Source organism: Colias philodice, chromosome 18 (assembly GCF_061535455.1).
Source record: "Colias philodice isolate Cphi_HAF_F1 chromosome 18, ilColPhil1 Martin Lab GWU primary, whole genome shotgun sequence".
In the NCBI taxonomy this organism is placed as follows: Eukaryota; Metazoa; Arthropoda; class Insecta; order Lepidoptera; family Pieridae; genus Colias; species Colias philodice.
In genome coordinates this window covers 9,189,566-9,211,644 of record NC_143103.1, presented here as the reverse complement: position 1 = coordinate 9,211,644, position 22,079 = coordinate 9,189,566, and the positions used below count along the sequence as shown (strand labels likewise).

Genomic DNA, 22,079 nt, shown 5'->3' with positions numbered 1-22,079 from the left:
AACACCTCGTAAAAAGTTATTGTATAAGTTGGACATAATTGAATTTAAACCAATGCCATAAATATTTTATCACAATAATAATATCGAATATTGAACCGATATTGAGAAATTTTATAGTTTTGACATAAAACGGTGAGAAGTGATTATTATTAAAAGCGAAATGTAGCTTCAAAATGCAGAAAGGCATTTTTCTCTTTTTGATAATTACCAATTTAGCTGGACTCAAATCTTCAATATATGCGAAGGAGAAGAGACTGCCGTATATCAATTCTGGTAATGACAATTTTCATGTAGACGAAAGTAAGAATAAATTAGATTGGAATTATGCAAAATCAGCTAAGCACAAATCCAAGGTCTTTCAAAAATTTGTACCTAAAAAGGAAGGTGATGTCGCTCCTTCCGTTCTTAAAGATCCAGACATAATAAGACAGATATACCGTAGAGATCCTGTTTTAAACGTAATTAGGAGGCATAAGGATGCCAGAAGATTGAATGACCTGTCAACAGATAGCGCATCTAGTTCAAGCTTAGAAATGAAAAATTGGAAAGATGAGTGGAAAGAACATTGGTTGCTGAAAAAACTTGAGGCCATAAATTCTTCAATACCTAAGGGGGATAAAGTCAACATGGTTGCAGCAAGTATGTAGAACCAATCTTTGACCGTAAATAAGCTCTAATCCTTCTTATTTCTTTTATACATTGTTTCAACTGTTAGAAATATGTATCCTTAGCGATTAGTTGTGTAACAGTAGATGAAAAAAAATTTTATTTAATTGTCTTATATCAGGTTTTATAAAACTTTTAAGTGTTTCATAACTACTGTTTACCTACAATGTCAATTCAGAAATTTCTACCTAATTATTTTTTCATCATTTACATTTAAACTATGATAAGGTATTCTGTATAGGACCCTGGGGTGTGCCGTGCGGTGATCCAAATCAACACGATTCACCGTGGGGTAGCTGCATGTTGCCGATGGAATGTGAACCAGAATACAGAATATATAGAGGTGACTTCTACTGTGGTCGAACGAAATTTGTATGCTGTGGTTTGCTAATGACTGCCTATGATTTATACGCAGGCTTCGATGTATCATTCGAAGACTCAATCTTACGAACGGATTCTGATGAAAAGAAGAACAGAGATAGAGGCTCCAAGGAAAGAAAGCGTAGGAAACGAAAACGTGACCAGAAACGGCGTAGAAGAGAAAGATTAAAGCGTAAACGCAAAATAAAGCGGGACATTAAGAAAATTATTCGTGAAATAACGAAGATATTGAACAGATCGTTCAGAAATGGAACAACAGCAAGAAAGAAGAAGACGAAGCAATTGAAGAAATTCATAAAGGAAATGAAGAGGAAATATAAGAAGGATCGGAAAGCAGTTAAGGATATACATGAAATGGAGATGGTACAAATCGATGCGGCGTTGCAGAAACGATTAAACGAAATAAAGGGCATGAACCAGGAATATATTAAGAATTCGACGTTCAGGGATATTGTTGTCAATGGTACCATTAATAAGAATACAATGAGGATGTTGATGAAAGCGTATCCTGAGTTAAAAGGAATGCTAGGTGCTCGACGGACCGGTGGTCTACCGGACTACCTAGAATATGATATTGAATATGGTTTGGTTTATGAATAAAAATAAAGAAAAATGGTGTTAATTATTTGTCTTTCAATTATTATTAAGTATTTTACTTTCAACGCTAACCAGTCTCTTACGTCGTTGATGAAGACAGCTGAGACAATAGTACTTAGGTATACCTAATTCTTCAGACTTTTACTAGCGTTACTTAAGTTTTATATATTTTAAGTCTATTTTATTTTACTTGGCTCGTAACTTGTCTGAAATAAATGTAACATTACGTACTTTAATACCTACTCTAGCTGTAAACTTCACCGCTATCGCCAAGACGTGTCGACAGCATTTCTAATTAAAAACTATTTGTTCCAACCGAATGAGATAAACCATTTCAACGTGAGCAAGTACCGGCAATAATTCTAAACGTAATATCTAACTTTGGTTAACTGGTGGTGCATAGTCTGGAGATATGCCAGTACCTTGAATAATGCGACTTATTTTTGGCAGAGGCGCTGCGGTATTCAATTTGCTGGCGCGATAGGGTAGGGCAATGAACTGATGCTGTTGTGTGTAAAGAAGTATACGGTGCAATAATTTAGAGAGGTTTTTAGGAGTAATATAATATGGGGAATGTGTTCCTCCAAACTGAGGGCATGGGGACCTAAAATACAGATTGTATAACCTGATAACTAGGTATCTGTATCGATACCTAGTTCAGGTACCAGTGTCACTTAATTCTTTGCACTGAAATAAATGTATTCAATCATGAGTGGGAATTTGAAATATGAGAAAATACACTTCTTTTTTTTGGGGAGATAGATACAAAATACTGTTTATGTTTATCTGCAGAAATATGGGAGTACATGAATAAACTTCCCATCCAAGCTTTATATAAAGTAAGTTGTATGAATAGTGCTGATTTTCAAGTCATGAAAGAACGGTGATATGAGATTTAGATATTTCATAAAAGGCAGAAATCCTTAATATAAAATGCTGAATAAACATGAAAGCTATCCGAGCCAAGTTAGGATGTCTAGTATTCAAGTTCATTCACAGGTATTCTTGAATGGTGTAGATTTCTAGAAAATTAGTGCATGGTTTGATGTAATTAAAATTAAGGCTTTAAAGGCTAAATGTAAGGCTTTAATATTTTCTGGATCGCACTACTATGATCTTTTTTTTATTTTGAAATTCATCAGTCGTCACGTTAATACGACATTTTGTTGCTGCGTGATATTTTACTTACGTACAAAGGAAATATCAAGATCTGTGACTGAAAAACTACAAAACTAAACTACAAACATACAGAATACAGCTTTAGAAAAAATCTATACAGTTACCTATCTTAAAGTTTCATAAGCACCATTTGGTATTTATGCGTTCGTTGTCGCAGATATATTATGGGCTTGAAAATATATATTTTTCGATTCATTTAAACGTTATATTAGCAACACATATTTTTACAGATTGTAACGAAAGTTTTATAGTCCTCATCAAGATTTCGCACAATATCTTTCGCTCTATTCAACTGAGATGCAATCTCATATTCTCCATCCCAATTTTGTTTTAGATTGTCTCCTGAGACCCGGTCGATACGTTTACGGGGCTTGGAGTAATGCCAGTGCAATGTATGTACTTGAGTCGTGATCATACTGTGTGAAATCGAATGCATTGGTAGATATTTCGTGTAAAAGAAGTGTTTTTACAGGCATCTAGGTTTCTGCCTGTTTAAAACTTAAAAATACATAAATCTTCCTTGAGAATGCGATACTATTGAAGACTGAATAAAATCGATGCGGTAGTTTTTGAGTTAATCGCGAACAGTTATGGCGTAAGACTGTTTTATAATATGTAGTGAAATCGTTGCTATATTACATTATTTACTGAAATAGTTTATTGTTAAAAATGAGTCATAAAATAAGAATAACCAAAATAGATTCCTTGTTGTAAATATTTTCAGTTTACTGAATACTGAAAGTGTTAAATCCATTTTTATTCCTCCATCGCTACGGGTGGGTTCTTAAACTATAATTTACTGCTAACAGCTGAACTTTTTCCATCTGATCTCCCATATAAAATGTATCTGAATACCTCTACCCTTCATAAATCGGATCGTACAGGAATATTTATAAGTTGAACCTATACATATAAAGCTCTACGTTTAGCAAATAATAGTTAAACTGATAACTGAAAAGTTTTCGCATCGTGGTTTACAATAATATAGGCTATCGATAAGTACTTTATTTATTTCTTTATTAAGATACCTATAATTAAGTATAGATATACAGGCATATGATATTACAGTAAGTATATAATATTACGATGTTTTTCATCAACAATTTATAAGGTTAGAATGTGGTTAGAATGGGTAATGTAATAGGTACGTGTTTGTGTCTATGTCTGACATTGTGAAAATAATCAAACTGTGCTATTGTTTACTTTTCTTCATTTTGCAAGGCATAAATAAATATAAATATGAATAATTATTTTTTATTTATTTTATAAAAAAATGTATGGTACAGTGTGAACAAAGCCTTAATTTCGTATGTAGTAAGCGTTTACAATAAACAGAGATGTAGCTGTGATTTCCGACGTCCGTAGTTTTTGAAACTGCGAAACAATCGGAAATTAAACTTTTTTTTCTTTACATTGTGTTTACTTAAGATAAACTAGAACAGTTTACTTTATTTATTTTAAAACTGTAGCTATCTGTAACTGTAGGCACGTACTTTTGGAGCAAAATTGTGAGAAAATTCAATCTTTGGAGAAGTAACAATATTAAGATTAGGTATGCTTAATATTATCCACGCACAGCCCAAACCGATGGATGGACGGATCGGGCTGAAATTTGGCATGCAGGTAGAGGTTGGGACGTAGACATCCGCTAAGAAAGAATTTGATCAATTCCACCCCCAAGCGGATAAAATAAGGGATGTAAGTTTGTTTCATGAAAATTTACCTTTTCCGCGCAGGCGAAGCTGCGGGCAACAGCTTGTGAAAAATATTTTGATTGATAGAAAACATAATTAAAATATTTTCTCATATTTCAATACACAACACAACACTCAAAAGATAATTCTATTTAAAAACTTTTTTTAGTTTTATACAAATTTTCTCTAGGCAGTGGTAAATCTTTGAGATTATTTCATACTGTGACGTATGTTTGCTTACCTGCACCATAAAAACCGGTGCAGTTAGAGCCATAATTCAAAACGATAAAAACCAAACGACTGCAATTTTGTGACCTACGTGCACTTGGCTCAGCGGTTAGGTTATAAAGAATTAAAGATAACCTGAACATGGTCTAACTTTGTATGCAAATTTGAATTGATTACAACTCTGTTGTAACGTTTATAGAAGTTCGTCTAAACTTTTTCTTGTTTCCAAAAATAGTAGACTTTTATCGTGATTTTATGATATACAGTGCCACAAACTTAACTGACCCGGTGGCATAAACTGGAACTACGTGCCGCCTTTTTGAAATGTCACAATTTCACAGACTTTTCATACGGAATATTTTGTATAAATAAAAAGTTACTTATTAATGTTAATTGACACCATTGGCAATGACATTATTTTTACCCTTGCATCCGGGGAAATAATATTAAGCGGCACTAAAATCGACATCAGTGACACCGTCACCGGGTCAGTTAAGTTTGTGGCCCTGTAGGTATGTTAAATAGTTATATAATACTTATTGTTATTAATTTGTAAGTAATTTGACCTTATCTGGACAACTATTTAATTCAAAGTTTTCTTGTTTCCTGAAAGTAACATTCGTTAGAGACCATCAATTCCATTTTTTGCAACAAGATTAATTCCATGATTAATTTTAACTCCAATTTATAATTTTAAACTATCATCGTATTTTTTCCTTAACATTACACTGTCTTTAATACATTTTCTATTTATAGTTTAATATTGTTCAAGATAATATTATAATGATCGTGTAATGAGGCTATATTAATAAACATGCAAAAACATTGTACCTTTAACGTACCTTATAAGTGTTTTAATTAAATTACTCAGATTATAATAATATTGACTGACAAGGTTTCTATCTTAAATGTGATGATTTTAATAATATTCGTACACGTGTCGTCAATTTTCAGAAGGGAAGTATCAAGAAACTACAGAAAAATGACTTGATTATTTTTTTTTACATTTTATTTCATACAGGGTTACATGATATCTGAATTTCAACTGATATCAAATTACCTACTATTATAGTGGATAATTGGCTTTTTGTTTTAACTTTCAACCTAAAAAAAATATATACATATAATATGTATATCCAATACGGCAAAATAACGCTTCAACTAACTAACAATTACAATCCTATATTACTTCCTATCCCACTAATACTATAAATGCGAAAGTGTGTGAGGATGAATGTATGACGTGTATGTATGTTTGTTACTCTTTCACACAAATTCTACTGAACGGATTACAATGAAATTTAGGACGTAATACATAGATAATTATAACCTATGTATACTATACTTTTTTGCTAGAGAATCTAACCAAAAGAGGTAATAGCACATATAATTTAATAGACCGTAATAAATAGTATTATGTTGTACCTTATCTGTGGTAATACTGTACCTTGTTTATTGTAGTTTTTTTTAAATAATACACGAGTAAAGCCTCGTGCGTATATTATGTAGAGTAACAAAGTGGATGGCTTCATGCAATCAGCGACATAATTGAATTAAGTATTTACATCATACTGCCATCGATTGCCGAAGTATTTTTATATAATGGAATGTTCAGATGATACACAAATAGTATGTTAATCGTGGAAGTTTTTTAATGTTATACCTGCTTACATAGAACTGACGTAGTACACGTACCTACATAATGATAAATAACATGCTATAACGCGAATCATGTAAAAAGAACGCTGGATGAAAGTGATGGGGTGTGTTTTGGCATGTATCGTGTTTAGCACGAAAGTTATTTGCTGCTTATTTTATTTTTGAAGTAGGCTCTCGAGTCATGGCTTCGCAACTACATATTTGTTATTCTTATACCACCTCATAACACCAAATAGACCAATAAATCGCCAATGCGCAGCTTAATCGTCAGCATTCTTTTTACATGACGCGACCTATACTTTCTGTTACTAATAACAAAAACGTGAGGTCACTATAAGGATAGATAGATGGATGTTACTCCTTCAGATAAAACTGATCAGTTGTGTACAAAATTTGGAAGATAGACAAAAAGGTTCGAATATACTTATGTACATATGTCTATAATATCTAGCACGGATATGTAAGTTCTTATGCGCGCTATCTTTGCTTTATGCGCTCCCTTAACGGGGCTGTCTGTTATGCATACAGGCCGTAGAGGTTCCATAGAGTCGCGATTTGAAGATGAATTCCGTTAAAATTAAAATCAAACATTTCATTTTTTAATTACAAACCCATAAAAATATTCAAATGCATGCATGATGCAAACATTCTTACAAAGATAGCATTTAAATGAAAATCACTTGAATAGTAATAACTTTAGATGTATAAAAAAAACACTATAATAAACTTTAACATTGCCTTCTCTGCGTAGGATAAATTAAAAAGCAAATTAATAAGTACCAATTAACAATATCAACAATAGTTGTAGTTTAGCTAGAGATGGGATACGGACCACGGTTATTACCTCTCTGTTAATAACGGGTGTCGCAATAAATCTTATGTTACCGGTATTGCTTTGTGAATTACTGACGACAGCTTATGATAAGGGTGATAATGGATTATATTCCATGGCTATATGTATCTATACTAATATTATAAAGAGAACATGGAGGGTTGTCGCGTAAGAACCACAGGACAGTTCTTTGGCATATTATGATATATTATGAAGTTAGATATAAGTTACATATTATGTAAAATTAAATTGTAATATTGATTTTAAAAGAGCAACTATGGAGTATCTTGCTGGTTCTTCTCCATAGATACTGCTTTCCGAATCGGTAGTAAATGTTAAAAATGTGTAATGACAAAAGTGCTTCTAGAAGTCTTAGAATTGAAAAAATAAATGTTTGAGTTTGAAAAATCCAATTAAAACTATTGTGTACTAAACAATAGGTACATTAAAAAATAGGGTATAAATATAAAATAAATAATAATCTGAATCAGAAGAGGTTCTTTTATATAAAAAGGTCAAGACATTCCAGAGGAGAGACTACTCGACTCTAAAATGGGACTAAATGTCAACAATTTTATATCAAACACCAAAAAATAATGTTAATCGGTTGAATACACACATGTAAGTAACATACCAAAAAACTTGTATTTGGGAAAGTCGGTAAATAAAGTCAAAAATTACGAAAATTAGGTACCTCCTAGTAATAGGTAAAAATTACATTAAAATGTTTAATTTCTATATGTATAATCGCGTAAATCAAACACAAGATAATACTAACATAGGAACTGTCCAGTCTAGTACAAAAAATATTCGAAATAAAATACTACAGCAGTTTGAACAAGATAGAAAAATGTAGTAAAGAAAATAGTTTGATTTTTGTAATAAAAGTGGTATACCTTGACCTAAAAGAATTATTATCAGAGGTGGTTAGCGGATGCTTGTTAGAGGCTTTAGAAATGCTGCGAATAAAATACTGATTTCAGGCTAGAGAGCTGCGATAAAACATTCTTATATTGTAAAGATAAAAGTAGTAAAGAAAAACAAGTCCGTCATAAATTGCGTAGCTTTCGACTGTAGTAAATTTTTCAATACGTGTTGTATTTATTACATACTTACAAATGTGTAATCTCGTCTACTATTGTGTATTTATATGAGGAATTTTGTAAGAAATGCCGAAATTACTACTTACAATAATAATAGTATATCAACTTCATAATATTAATAGGTATACCTACTGACTTGATTTTATTCTACGCCCCTCCTCGGAGTTTTAGCTCTAACACATTTTATAGTTAGCTCTGCTCCACATAAATTTATGTTTGTAAAGTGAAAACTGTGATTCAAACTTTGGATACAAATTACAAAGACTGAACTATCAACATAAATGACTCTCACTTTTTTCAGGTTAAATTGCTACTTATAGTTACGTAATATAACTTGAAGGTACCTATTAAAGATATATTGCATTAAGCAAAGAATACATGAACAATACAAACCGCACCGATTATGGCCTGTACCCTCATAAGAGGCCCGTGTCCCAGCAGTGGGAACGTACATGGGCTGATGATGACATAAATAGCTTTATTTTATATTATAAGCTCCAGTCCAATTCATATCGACTAGACAAATTTCCAAAGAACGTCACCACATAGAATTTTTGGAACCGAATTTACGTTTGCCACAAAAATTCAGATTCTACATCACACAAAACTATGACGGAAATTGCTTCATTTCTCGTTAACTTACGTATATCGGAATACAGCAAGGAACATGAGTAAAATAAATATTAGCTGAAAACTTCGCTACTAATTTAGCAGCATCTTGCTTGGCTTTGCTCCAGGGAAGTTTAGTATCGTTTGCTTTGACTGTAAGTTGAGGTTTGGGAATGAGATTTTTTACTTGTGCAGTTATGGTATTGGTTTTTTAAGTGGTAAAGTGTATGCAATTTGTTAGTATATGTGAATAATGTTATTTCTATGTACCTACATAAAATATGTATCAAGTAACGACAAAGATAAATAAATAAATAAGATACCTATCATATTATTATTTAAATGGACTAGAATTGTCTATGGACACGATTTGTCTTTTTTGGGTTAGACGAAGAGAAATCTAAACGATCATGAATATTTTTTTCTGGTGTTAAAAGTTTTCCAAATATCTCTATAATGAGTCTAGTACACAGTTTGAATATAAAAAAAATGTTGTGTGGTTTTATGAAACCACGGTAAAAGTGAAACTGTTCGAACGGTTCCGAACACTGCTTTGTGTAGCGCATGTCGCGTGACGGTCGGCTGCCGCGATACACGCGACATGCGCTACACAGACCAAAAAGTTTGAGACGATGTAATAAAAGTTTCACTTTAAAAACAGTTACACAGTAAAGCAGGTAGGTACCAATTTAAATTACTGTTGAAGGAAAAACTTTTGAAGGTTTGATTTTTCAAGATAAACTTAATAACGTAACGGCACCAGTCTTGTACAGATTAAGGAAAAAATTGAAGTTTTTTGCAAATTTCTCGTAGGTTTTTTAACTTTATTGGATATTGTTTAGTTATACCTTTAGTTCTATGTTAGTTTAACGTAACCAATGTTAGAAAAAAGATTACAATGCATAAATAATGAAGTTATTTATAAATTAAAAAACCACTTTTTTGTACCAGTGTTGGACAGTGAAAAATCTAATGATGGACACCCAGTTTTGGACAACATCCAGTTATGAACACCCATTTATGGACTGTACCTAATGTCGTTTAACTCCAGTTATTTACACTTGGAGAAGACTTATAGTTATCAATAGAATCTTGAAAATGATGATTGGAATACAATAAATCGGGGATGTATTTATAAAAAATAGTACTTATTAATTATTTTGCATACTTATAATATTTAAAACAGTCTTAATTTTCATTTTCTAGGCAAAAATTGGACAAATGCATCGTTAAATACGAGTTATGCCCGTTAAGAAACACCAATATGGTTTTTTTTCTCAATAAGTCAGGGATGAAAAATATAACTAAAAAAAGTACTGCCATTCCATCCATTTTGGGACTTCTTCTTCTTCGTCATATCACTCTAGGGGGTAGATGTTATCCGCTTCACGATGTTCCGCCATATCTCTCTGTTTTCTGGCATTCCGCTACACTCATGAAGTGAATCGCCAATCTGAATCCGTCAGCAGCCGGATCTGATCGGTCTGATCCGGCTGCTGACGGATCTGATCGGTCCAGCGATATGGATTCCAAATCGTAGCACGAGGCAAAAAGCTTTTTTTAAACTGTTGTCAAGATGGTGTGGATGATATTTAAGCGTGTGTGCTATATGGTGGTGGAATTTAGCAGCAGACAACGATCCAATCAGTTCATCAGAGAACTCTCTATGATAGATGCGTTACAATACGCATAAGTATGCGACTTCTCTACGCAGTGATAGAGAATGAAGCCGAGAACGAGTCGCACAGCACATAATGACCCATTGTTCTAAAATATATTCTTCATGTTTAGATAGATATTATGTTGTTGGACCCATTAGTGTAATTTTAACAAAAAATATCAATGTCCATTATAGGAACCAAAGCAAATCCAGTCATGGACAATTGTTGTACAATATTGGAACCCTTTGTTTGAAATGGTCGTGATAGGTATATTATTAATCAGAAAGAAAAGACAATACAGAAAAGCGCATGTAATTAATTCCTTTAAAAAAAGTTTATTTTCGACATATTATGTCCATAAATGGATATATCCATAGAATTAAATCCAGTTATGGACACTGATGAATTTTATTTAAACAACATAACCTATCATGATACTAAATCGTGTAATATTTTGTACACTTAACTACTATAAATAAAAGTAATATCAAATTTTGCTGACATTTATACAAAAATTCTTATAACCAAAATTGTGTCCTCACTTCCTTAAGGATTTTCTTAGTAAAAACGGATTTCTTCGAAACGAGTCGCAGCAACTAAACATAACGTTCTGCCATCTTCAAACATTTTGGCCGAATAAGATGAAATGTCGTATTTTGATAGCTTATGAACCAAACTTTTATTTTAAGTATTGCCAAATTGTATAACGTTAATTTTGGTCTTAATATTTAAATTTAATATTTATTTTGTCCATTACTGGATGCTTGTCCACGACTGGTGCCGTTACCTTATCGACTTTTCGGCTTTAGCGTGCACCTTATCGCGAGACAATCGTTACTTATAAAAATCAAGGCGATGGAGCTCCTTCAAGTTTGGTTTTTCCTATATAAAATGGTTCTTTACTAGTGAATTTTTTAAGAAAAGAAAAATATCGAACACGGTTCGAATTCTATTCTAAATTTTAAAGCATTTGAATGCTATAAAACTAATTATCAAATTCTGTCGTTATTTAGGTTCTGACGATCTATATTTAACTATGTATTTTGACAAATATCTACTCCCGGCGGTTCAGGATGGTTCAGGTGTGAAAATAACAAAAAATGGATCTGTCTTTGTGAGTATTGATGTCATAAAATAGATGATTGATACAAAGGAAAGTCGGTTTCACACTCCAATTTACTTTGGATCAATCATTGTATATAGATACAGTACGTAATAGATAGAAAAAGTGGAGAGCAGAGTAGAAGGTACTTATTTATTAAAAAAAATAAAAAAAAAAATAGATTAGCCGTTCAACAAAGAGTCAAAATAATTTATTGTGATTTACGGTTTATAAGGGGTTATAAGGTAGTTGTATTACACACAGTACACATTTGAAAACCATTACCATCCTTTAGCGCAGTTGAGAAAAATTATGTAAAATCGCAAATACATGAAGCAGGAAAGCTCTTTCATTTCGAAATATGCCTTCTAGGCATTTTCTAATAAAATCCTTAGAGAATTCTTTGCCAAAGAATTTATTCGCAATATAACTTTTAGATAGTTTGCTTCGAAATATCGCATTACTAAAGGGTTGTGTATTATCAAAATGGTCAAAGCATTTGCAATTTTGTAAAAATAGTTTGGTTATTTTAACAATATAATATGATTACCTACATATCTGGAAAACTTGCGTGATCCAAAGATTTTTTTAATGATCACTACATAGTTTCCACATTTAATTATTAATATCTTTAACTCAAACTAATACAGGCGTAAACATGAAGTTACTTATTGGATGGATGTTGAATAATTATGTAATCTATACATATAATAAATCTGTAGAAGGGTCAATTCTGTACATTGAAAATATTGAAAAAATAAATAGCAGGGGGTGTTACTGGATCGATACCAAACCCAAATATGTGATTAAAAAAATTTTTGTCTGTCTGTCTGTCTGTATGTGAAGACATCACGTGAAAACTAACGGTTCGATTTCGATGAAACTTGGTATAATTATACCTTATTATCCTGGGCGTAAAATAGGATACTTTTTATCCTGAAAAAATACGAAAAAATAATCTTAATTTTTCAGTTTTATCCATAGACGTTGTTCTGTAGAACAGCGAACACACGTTGGGTATAAACACAGACATATAAACCATCCACGCGAAGACCGACATCCGCGCGGACGGAGTCGCGGGCGGAAGCTAGTTTAAAATAAAAGTGTAAACCTGACATCTTTTCCAATGAATATAATTCTTAGTTCCAATGAGAATTGCACATCTTGGCGACGACAGCTTATACAGTCATCATCGTGATTGATCATTTAAAAATAAATCGTAATTGGTACACCTATTTTGATGCTACGATGATCCAAACACTTTATGTCACGCGTCTACAGTAAAAAATAAGTAACCCTTACTATTAGGTTACATGATTGCATACAATTTTCCAATACTTAGTAATTTATTCATAATCTTATTTTGTGCACATTAAAACAACTCGCGGGAAATTCTACGTTAATAATTAAATGTTAATGTAAATAAAACGTGACAAACCAGTCATGAATATTCAAAGCCATTGAACATTTAATCCCGGCATTATTAAATTTAAAATAAGATCTGCTTCTGAAATTGTTAGCTCAATGTTTGAAAATTGATAATGAATACTAGCTTTAGTCCGCGGTTTCACTCGGATAGTACATAGATAAAATGAAATATAAACGCTGTTCTTTCAATACTTACACTACAATAGGTATATCACAAATAGTGTAAAAATAGCACTATCGAAAAAACATAAAAGCCGGTCGAGCCGTTTCGGTAGAGTTTGGACAAACACTTAGACATGGGAACTTCTATAGTTAACATTAGTATATAGTACAAGTAAGTTTTTGAAATTTTTAACCTATCCTAATCATAGCGTGTTGGCTAAATTATTAAAATTCGTACAATAGTTCTTGACTTATGTAGAGTAATCCAATTTACTTTTCTTATAAATTCATATATTTTTAAACACATCTTTTTTTTAATTTTATTAGGAAATAGCACAACCAATAGCACAGCAAGGTTTTATCCGAATTGTGACACATTTCTACGAGTTATTCTCATAAAACCTTTAAGGCTTGGAAATGCGCGCTTATAGTAAATGTAGCGGCACTTTATTACAAAACACGAATTTAGGAGTCCCTAAGGAAATAAAATAAGGTGTCACATTGGAAGGATAGTCTTAGCGTAAATCATTTTCATCCTATCCTACTATTTTTAAACGTGATCGTTTGTGAGCATAGATGGATGTTTATTACTCGTTTAGATCAAAATTTCTGGACCAGTCTGGATGAAATTTGAATCAGTGTGGCTAGAAGAGTTGATAAATTAGTTGCATTTCATCTGGATATAATGTGAGCGAAGACGTGGTCATAGGTTGTATTATAAAATAGGTAATAGGTATATGATTTAAAAAAAACAATATCGAAGATTGTACACACACACTCACACACTTTCATTAGAATTTAGATTAATATAAACTTTCTATAGAGATAACAAAATAACGTCTAGCTTCTTTTGAGTTATTCATAATATTATTCATATTCAAACACGAACATTTATTTATTCAACTAGACTTCGTTTAGAAGCGCTCTTGAATAGTCAAAATATAGCAAAAATAATAATATTACCATCGGTATTATTTTTAATATGTAGTTAAACGAAAATACAGCGTTTAAAAGGTTTGTTTGATCTTGACAAGTCGAGTATACTTATAGGGGACCTCAAAAGGTTTCAGTTATTAGGCAAATATATAAAAGTGGGTCAATTAAGTTTCCACTGAATGAGCGCTTAGATTAACAACCTTAGCCAGTGGCTCCTGTTTTTTTACTAACAAGTATCATGCTTTTATTTTTAATTGTATAAGACTTATGTGTATTTTATATGCTTCAAGTACTTATTTAGCTTTAAGCTTTCGTCATAAAACACCACAGATAATATAGTACTATACTAGCAAGTCACTAGTCTTCGCGACACCACCGTAGACTAGTTGGTTTCACAGCTTCTGTTTAACTTATCTGTCAGTTTTTAACGTATGAGTGTATCAAAAAGTACCTATGTCAAATAGCAGAACACACTATCAGCAACTGGTGAAAAAGTGGTGAAGACTAAAACAATCACTAAAATAAAATAAATTGAATTTGCTGCAACAATGAACATGTACAGAACCACAATGTATAAAACCGTTTCGCACAAGCAAACGAGGCGTGGGCAACATACCAGTGTTTATTGTGCTCACTACATTTATTGTCGGATCCACCTGAATACTTCGCCACATAAATGTCACTGTAACAAGGGCTATATTGTGCGATATTGGTCGGCCATTTTGTTTTTATGTCTATATCCGGAAAAGTCTTTAGCGAAATAGTTTATGAATGAGTTGATTGAGTTAAATGATGGATTTGTAATTTAAAGATAAATTACTGTTTATATAATTTCTTCACGCCAAATCTATAAATCTATTCTAATATTATAAAGCTGAAGAGTTTGTTTGTTTGTTTGAACGCGCTAATCTCGGGAACTACTGGTCCGATTTAAAAAAATTCTTTCAGTGTTAGATAGCCCATTTATCGAGGAAGGTTATAGGCTATGTATCATCATGATAGGACCAACAGGAGCGGAACACTGCGGGTAAAACCGCAGAGCACAGTTAGATATCTTATCTTATATATAAAATTCTCGTGTCACAATGTTAGTCTGCATAGTCCTCCGAAACGGGTGGGCCGATTCTCATGAAATTTTCTGTGCATATCGGGTAAGTCTGAGAATCGGCCAACATCTATTTTTCATATGTACCACGGGCGAAGCCGGGGCGGACCGCTAGTAATATATAAAACTATGTGTAAGAACTGCCGTGGGATTCTCCTGATCGAGGGTAGAGAAGTTTCTAAGTCTAATATAGGTGAATAGATAACTTTATTAATAAATCCTAATCTTAAGCCCTTTGTGGGGAAAGGGACATGTGTGGATTTGACATCTAGTTCACTGGCTTTGTGTTAAAACGTTAAACCGTATTCATTTCACAACTTGAAATTAGCAACCCTGAACCCTTTGTTATATCATTTACTTAAAAAGATACATATTTAATTTATTGCAATTTATTGGATTTATTAAAAACTAGCTTACCGCCCGAGGCTTCGCTCGCTTTGTCTAAAACCTAATAAATTATATACTAAAACCTTTCTCTTGAATCACTCTATTAAAAAAAACCGCATCAAAATCCGTTGCGTAGTTTTAAAGATTTAAGCATACATAGGGACAGAGAAACCGACTTTGTTTTATAATACATTGTGTATTTAGTGATAATTAGCAACAATTAAATCTTTATTGTACGAAACATTAATCTAGATTGCCGTTATCGATGTAGCGGTAATACGCAATTAAATACCTATCAATAAACGTTCATTTAGTACGTGAGAATTTCAGACAACTCCTGGGTATTAGCCATAATCTGCAGGATCTAACAAATAGTATAGTATCGTAATGTGCCCTCCTCACAATCGAGAGCGTTGGCCCAACAAATGATCGTCGATGTTTGGCATGTGGTTTGGCGCTATTACGGCAATTACGAATACATATCTACAATTACGGCCAATCATAGACATATTTTATGTCCTTTACATTATCGTGATTGCCTCTACTCGCCCAACGCTGCCCATTATGAAGAGGACCCATGAAAGTCTCTGATCGGCCGTAATTGTAGATTCATAATCGCCGTAATGTCAACAAACATTGACCATCATTTATTGGGCCAATGTTGCCCATAGTGAAGAGGGCACATCACAAATAGTATAGTACCGTAATAGCGGATAAGTTGGAGCCTCTTGCAATCTCTAAATTGCTTCGCACGCTATTCTGTAGGGTTGGGTCTACGAGAAATGTATTTAATTTATTTGTTCCCACTAACTGCTGTTCGCGGTTATGTTTGTACAAATCGCGGTATTTTTGTAAAAAATAAATTGTGAAGTTTGAGTCTTTGAAGATGTTGTATGGAATTTAAATACAATGTAGGTACTAGAGGTGTATTTTATGATATTAGCTTGTAATAAATCTTTAATAAAAAATATTAAACCTATTTAAAATAATTTAGTACGACAATATTGGAAAAAGTACCTATTATTTTATTGCGGTGAAAATCTATGTAATGCCATGTAGAAATTCCACTGTATATGTATAAAGTACTTAATATAAAGGAGACGAAATACGAATGTATAAATAACTAGTCGCTAAAATGTTCACACATTTTCGTAGCATAATGTCCATTCAATCTATCGATTGTCTATCAATGAGTGTTCCCTTTACGTATCAAGCATTTGACACTAAGGATATTTGTGCCAATTTATACTTTGATAGCTCATGTATCGACTGCGCCGAACTTACAATGAATACAATGTGTTGGTTAACGTTAGAAAAGTATAGATACGTCTTGGGGATGTACAATTTTCCCGGTTTCATCTATGATATTGCGTTTATGGTTGAACGAATTCGATATCCTTCTTGACGTCTTATTATATTAAGATAATAATCCAACCAGGGTAGACCTTTCCTGTATAGGCAAGTTAATACATAAAAGAGACCAAGATATTGATCAGGACGTATTTTACCTCTAAGCAGCGAAAATCTTGAAGCTTCAACGTATGAAATTATTATTATAAACCATAATTATGAAAAACATTTTCTTAGTTAGTAATGTCATTAATTAATTATGTAATATATCCTTGCCTTAATTTAACACATTTAAATTCATTATTAAGATTTAATTTCCAAATAAACAATAGCGAAAAATCAAACGCAAGAGATTTCTTTTAGAATAATACTTGTGATAATACCAATAGGTATTAATTCTGCAACATTCGAGTAAACAGAAGTTTATCGATACTCATATCGATAGTTGTCATCTCTATGATAGAGTTGACTGCAATCCTGCTAAGTGTTATCGACAGTTGTAGTGCTGGGTTGGATTTACATGGCTGTTTACTTATGTCGGGGTATGTAAATCGGTTGCTAGGGGATACGGGACTGTGTAGTGTTCTGGCTAGTTTTTAGACGATTAGAGCTTGGTTAGAGATACGATTTTGGTGAAGAAGTAAATAATTCTGGGATATGAAGTCCTCTGTATATTGAAATAGACCGCATACAGAGAAAGAGTGATAATATTTAGGTTAATAACAATAAGCACTATGACTTATTTAATTGATCGACTTATGTTTGACTTAAATGGAAACAAACAAACAAACAAATAAAAAAATACATTTTATTTTTACAATAAGTTAGGATAGATACCAATGAATGTCGGCGTACATGTACGTCCTATTTCCTATGGTCCTATTTTTACATCTTAAAAATGCATCTAAAGTGTATTTAAACTATGGGCACGCTTTTTTGAAACTTCTCCCTACTTATTATAGAAATGTCTGAAAATAAGGGAAAAGAATTTAACTTAGCAACAAACTTATTCCTGATATATTTAAAAACCTTTTTAAAAATTGAGGTTGAATTCAAACGTTCGTGGCAACAATCTAAACATCCTATCCAATAAAATACTGGTGTACCCCAAATCCCAATCGGTTACCAAAACGTTGTACCTACTCTGATGTAAAACATTAAATAAAATATAGTTTTTAAAAACTACAAAATACGCTTTTCTATACTAATATTATAAAGCTGAAGAGTTTGTTTGTTTGAACGCGCTAATCTCAGGAACTACTGGTCTGATTTGAAAAATTTTTTCGGTGTTAGATAGCCCATTTATCGCGAAAGGCTATAGGCTATATATCATTATACTAAGACCTACAGGAGCAGAACAATGCGGGTAAAACCGCGGGGCATAGCTGTAGTATTAGATAAACTCATAAAATGATTGTATTGTTAACCATCCTTGATAAGTGTACAAAGTTTGAACTAAATCTGTCCGTTTAAAGTGGTTCAAAACCGAGTCTAAAGCAGTTGGTTACATAAACTTACAGCCGATATAAAAACATGCTAAAACACAAAAAGTTACTAATAAAGTAATGTAGGTAAAGATTGAATAATGAAATACACGAACTAATGTTCAGAGCATTAAGTGACGTGATAATAAAAAATGTAATTTCTAGATGATTCCATCACGGCCTAATGCGTAGATTGCGTGGTCGGGTACCGCAGACAGCATGAGGTCACAGATTGTAGGGCTTCTGTGCGTAGGTACCTTCAATGTATTGGATATATGATATAGTTAATACTCCCCGTGGATGCTATGTTTAGTTGGGAGGTTTTATTGATAACGTTCTTGAAGTTGAGGTGAGACACATTTTGCATGAGAAAGAACTACCGCACGTGTATTTTCAAGGCTCTAATAAAATACGTTATACTAATAATGACATAGTTAATGCTGCTATGTTTTCCTAATTGTAATACAATATTAACTATTTAAAATATATCTATGTTAAATTGTGATTAAGTAAATGCGTTTATAAATACAATTCACTCAGTTATGTTTTTAGATTACAATAAAATGTTCATAAGTAGGTAAATCTTACGGTAACTGATAAGTACCTAATAGAAGTACCTATGAAAGGTAATTTTCAACGTAGTAAAATCGAAAATAATCCGATTTCTAGAAGTTTTTTTCCGTAAAAAAGAAAAGTCAAGAGTTTTTACACTATTACTATAAGGAAAGTCTAAAACACTGAAACAGTATCACAAACGATTTTCCTCAAGTGCCCTAGAATTCTTTGAGAAATCTAACGAAAAAGTTCATTCCGAAGTAATAAAATCTCTGCAACGCGGAGAGAAGTGTGAATTTGTTCCTTTGTTCGTTAATTTGATACTAGCTTTATACCTTGGCTTTGTGTGGCATTTTGTTTTATGCAATGTTAATAATTAATACTATTATTCTAGAACTGATGAGTTTGTTTGAACAAATTTATCACTGGAAGCAGTAGGGTTCGTATTGAAAATTTATTTTTGTGAAGGTATTTGCTGAAGAAGGCTATTTGTTAAAATTAAACTAAATTATTAAAATAAATAAATGTATCTGTGTAACCTATATTTTGCAAATATAATGAATGAATGAATGAATGAATGAATGAATACTCTTTATTGTACATACACAGAAATACAGTTTGTTACATGGTTGAGATAACTTATGACTAAATTAACTTATTATATATAAACAAACTTAAAATATATATATATGTACAAAGAGCGGCTTTATCGCTCGTGAGCGATTTCTTCCAAGCAACTCTATGTAGACAGATATAGTGAGCAAGAATTAAAGAGTAGAGTAAGAAGAGGAAAGAGGAAACATAGAAAAGTATTTTACATATAGAAGGAAACATAAGTGGATACATATATACAAAAATAATACCCATTTAACCAGTATAATACCAACCCAACGATAAAAAGCCACTAAAACCCTAAAAATACCTCCGTACAAACACGAATGCTAAAATCTGATATATACAGGGTGTTGTAAAACGGTGATATTACATCGAACGGTCGTTAAGGGAGCCCATTTGTTACAAGCTCTCCAATTTGGGCATAACTGTCGGATCGCTTATGTCCTGCAGTGTTTCGACTTTTATTGTCTTTTAGTGGACGAATTGAGGTCTATGCGTACTGTAGTCTGCAATGGAACAAGAGTAATATTTAAAAGGGTTGAGAGGAATATAATTTTGAAGTGGAAATAAGCGCATTTTTATCTGGCGTGTATAACAAGTGAATAATCACACACAACCTATTTAGTGGCAAACTACGTAAAGATAATAAACCTAAATATAATCTTCTTATATATAAAAATGAATCGCAAAATGTGTTGGTAAGCGCATAACTCGAGAACGGCTGAACCGATTTCGATAATTCTTTTTTTATTATATTCCTTGAAGTACGAGGATGGTTTTTATGTAGAGAAAACGTAAATATGTACCACGGGCGAAGCCGGGGCGGACCGCTAGTAATATTATAAATGCGAAAGTTTGTGACGATGGATGGATGTGCGGATGTTTGTTACTCTTTCACGCAAATACTACTGAACCGATTACAATGAAATTTGGTATGTGGGTAGCTGAAGACCCAGAATAAGACATAGGCTTTTTATCCCGAAAATCCTACACGAACGGAAACTATGCGGTAACGCGGGCGAAGCGGCGGATTTTTACTCTGTATCAGACTCATATGTAGTAATCACACGCTTCCCTAAATATGATTGTAATATCCCCAAGAAACTGCGTGCAAATTAGATACAGCAATTAAACAGCTTCTGGTATACGCAGAAATATTCACATACCTAAGATGATATTTATAGCCCCTTCAAGGCATAATGGGGTTTATACGTAATAATGTTGCAATTATATGGTAGGATGTGTCAGGTTGAATTATTGCCAACCCAATACGTTTGCCAGTCGAATTTAATAGAAGACTCTGTTTGTATAACACGCCTTTCCTTCTTTTAAACATATACAGGGTGTCCCACTATTGGTATACTAAGCGCGAGGCGTCTTGTAGTTTTGCATACACTAATCACATAAAAAATACTTAAAAAAAATTTCAACAACAAAATTACGCCAAAAATTTTTTGCTCAATTTTTCCTGTAAATCCATGTTTTCTTCTCTAGTTTCGCGCAGCCGGCATATACCGCTTCTCTAATATGAGTATTTTGTCTATGAAAATATAATCTTAAACAATAGCTCACGTGCTGGTGTCAAAGTTGGGCGGGTTTCTTGTTATGGGTGCACACAAAGAGTTTTAAGAATTCATCTATATGAAAAAAAAATGTATCTAGAATTTTATAAGTATTTTTTACGTACTCAGCGTATGCAAAACTATAACCTCCTTTGAGCTTAGTATACCAACAGTGGGACACCCTGTATAATAATATGTGCATAGTAGTAGGTTGTGTGAAACACAATAATATAACAGACTAGTTATGCTCCGCGGTTTTACCCGCAGTCCTCCGCGCCTGTTGGTCTTAGCGAGATGATATACTATAAGCATTTTGCCTTCCTCAAAATTTTTCAAATCGGACCAGTAGTTTCTGAGATTAGTGCGTACAAACAAAAAGACAAACTCTTCATCTTTATAATATTAGCATAGATAGATGTAGAAGGTGTGTGTAACATAATTGTCCGTATTTATGCAAAATGGAACCACTCGACAAATTTCGTTTTTTACTTTTATTGAAGAATACTCATTCAAAAGTGGTCTAAATTCTTATACAAACAAGAACCACATGATTTTTACGTTGGAAACAAGGTATACAAAAAGCAGAAAGGAACCACCAGCAACAACGAATAATACCATATTAAGCAAAACCGAACCACAGCACCACGGGACTGCTTTGTTCAAACAAATAAACTATATTACTATCATGTCATTTTATACAAAACAGATCCACACCTACTTGGTACCATTATACATTACACATATTTCTATTAATAACAATTATTTTTAATACACAAAATGGAAC

The 22,079-nt window shown here is 32.7% G+C and overlaps 2 protein-coding genes across 2 annotated transcripts in view; both read left to right on the top strand.

Moving 5' to 3' along the window:
• Hrd3 (HMG-coA reductase degradation 3) overlaps nucleotides 1–22,079 on the top strand; it is a 215,875-nt gene that overhangs the window by 169,037 nt on the left and 24,759 nt on the right. The window lies entirely within an intron of this gene.
• On the top strand, nucleotides 174–1,647 carry LOC149480677 (uncharacterized). The gene is made up of 2 exons (XM_089706339.1): nucleotides 174–639; nucleotides 908–1,647. Exons 1-2 carry the CDS (start codon nucleotides 174–176, stop codon nucleotides 1,645–1,647), a joined length of 1,206 nt encoding a protein of 401 aa, XP_089562465.1.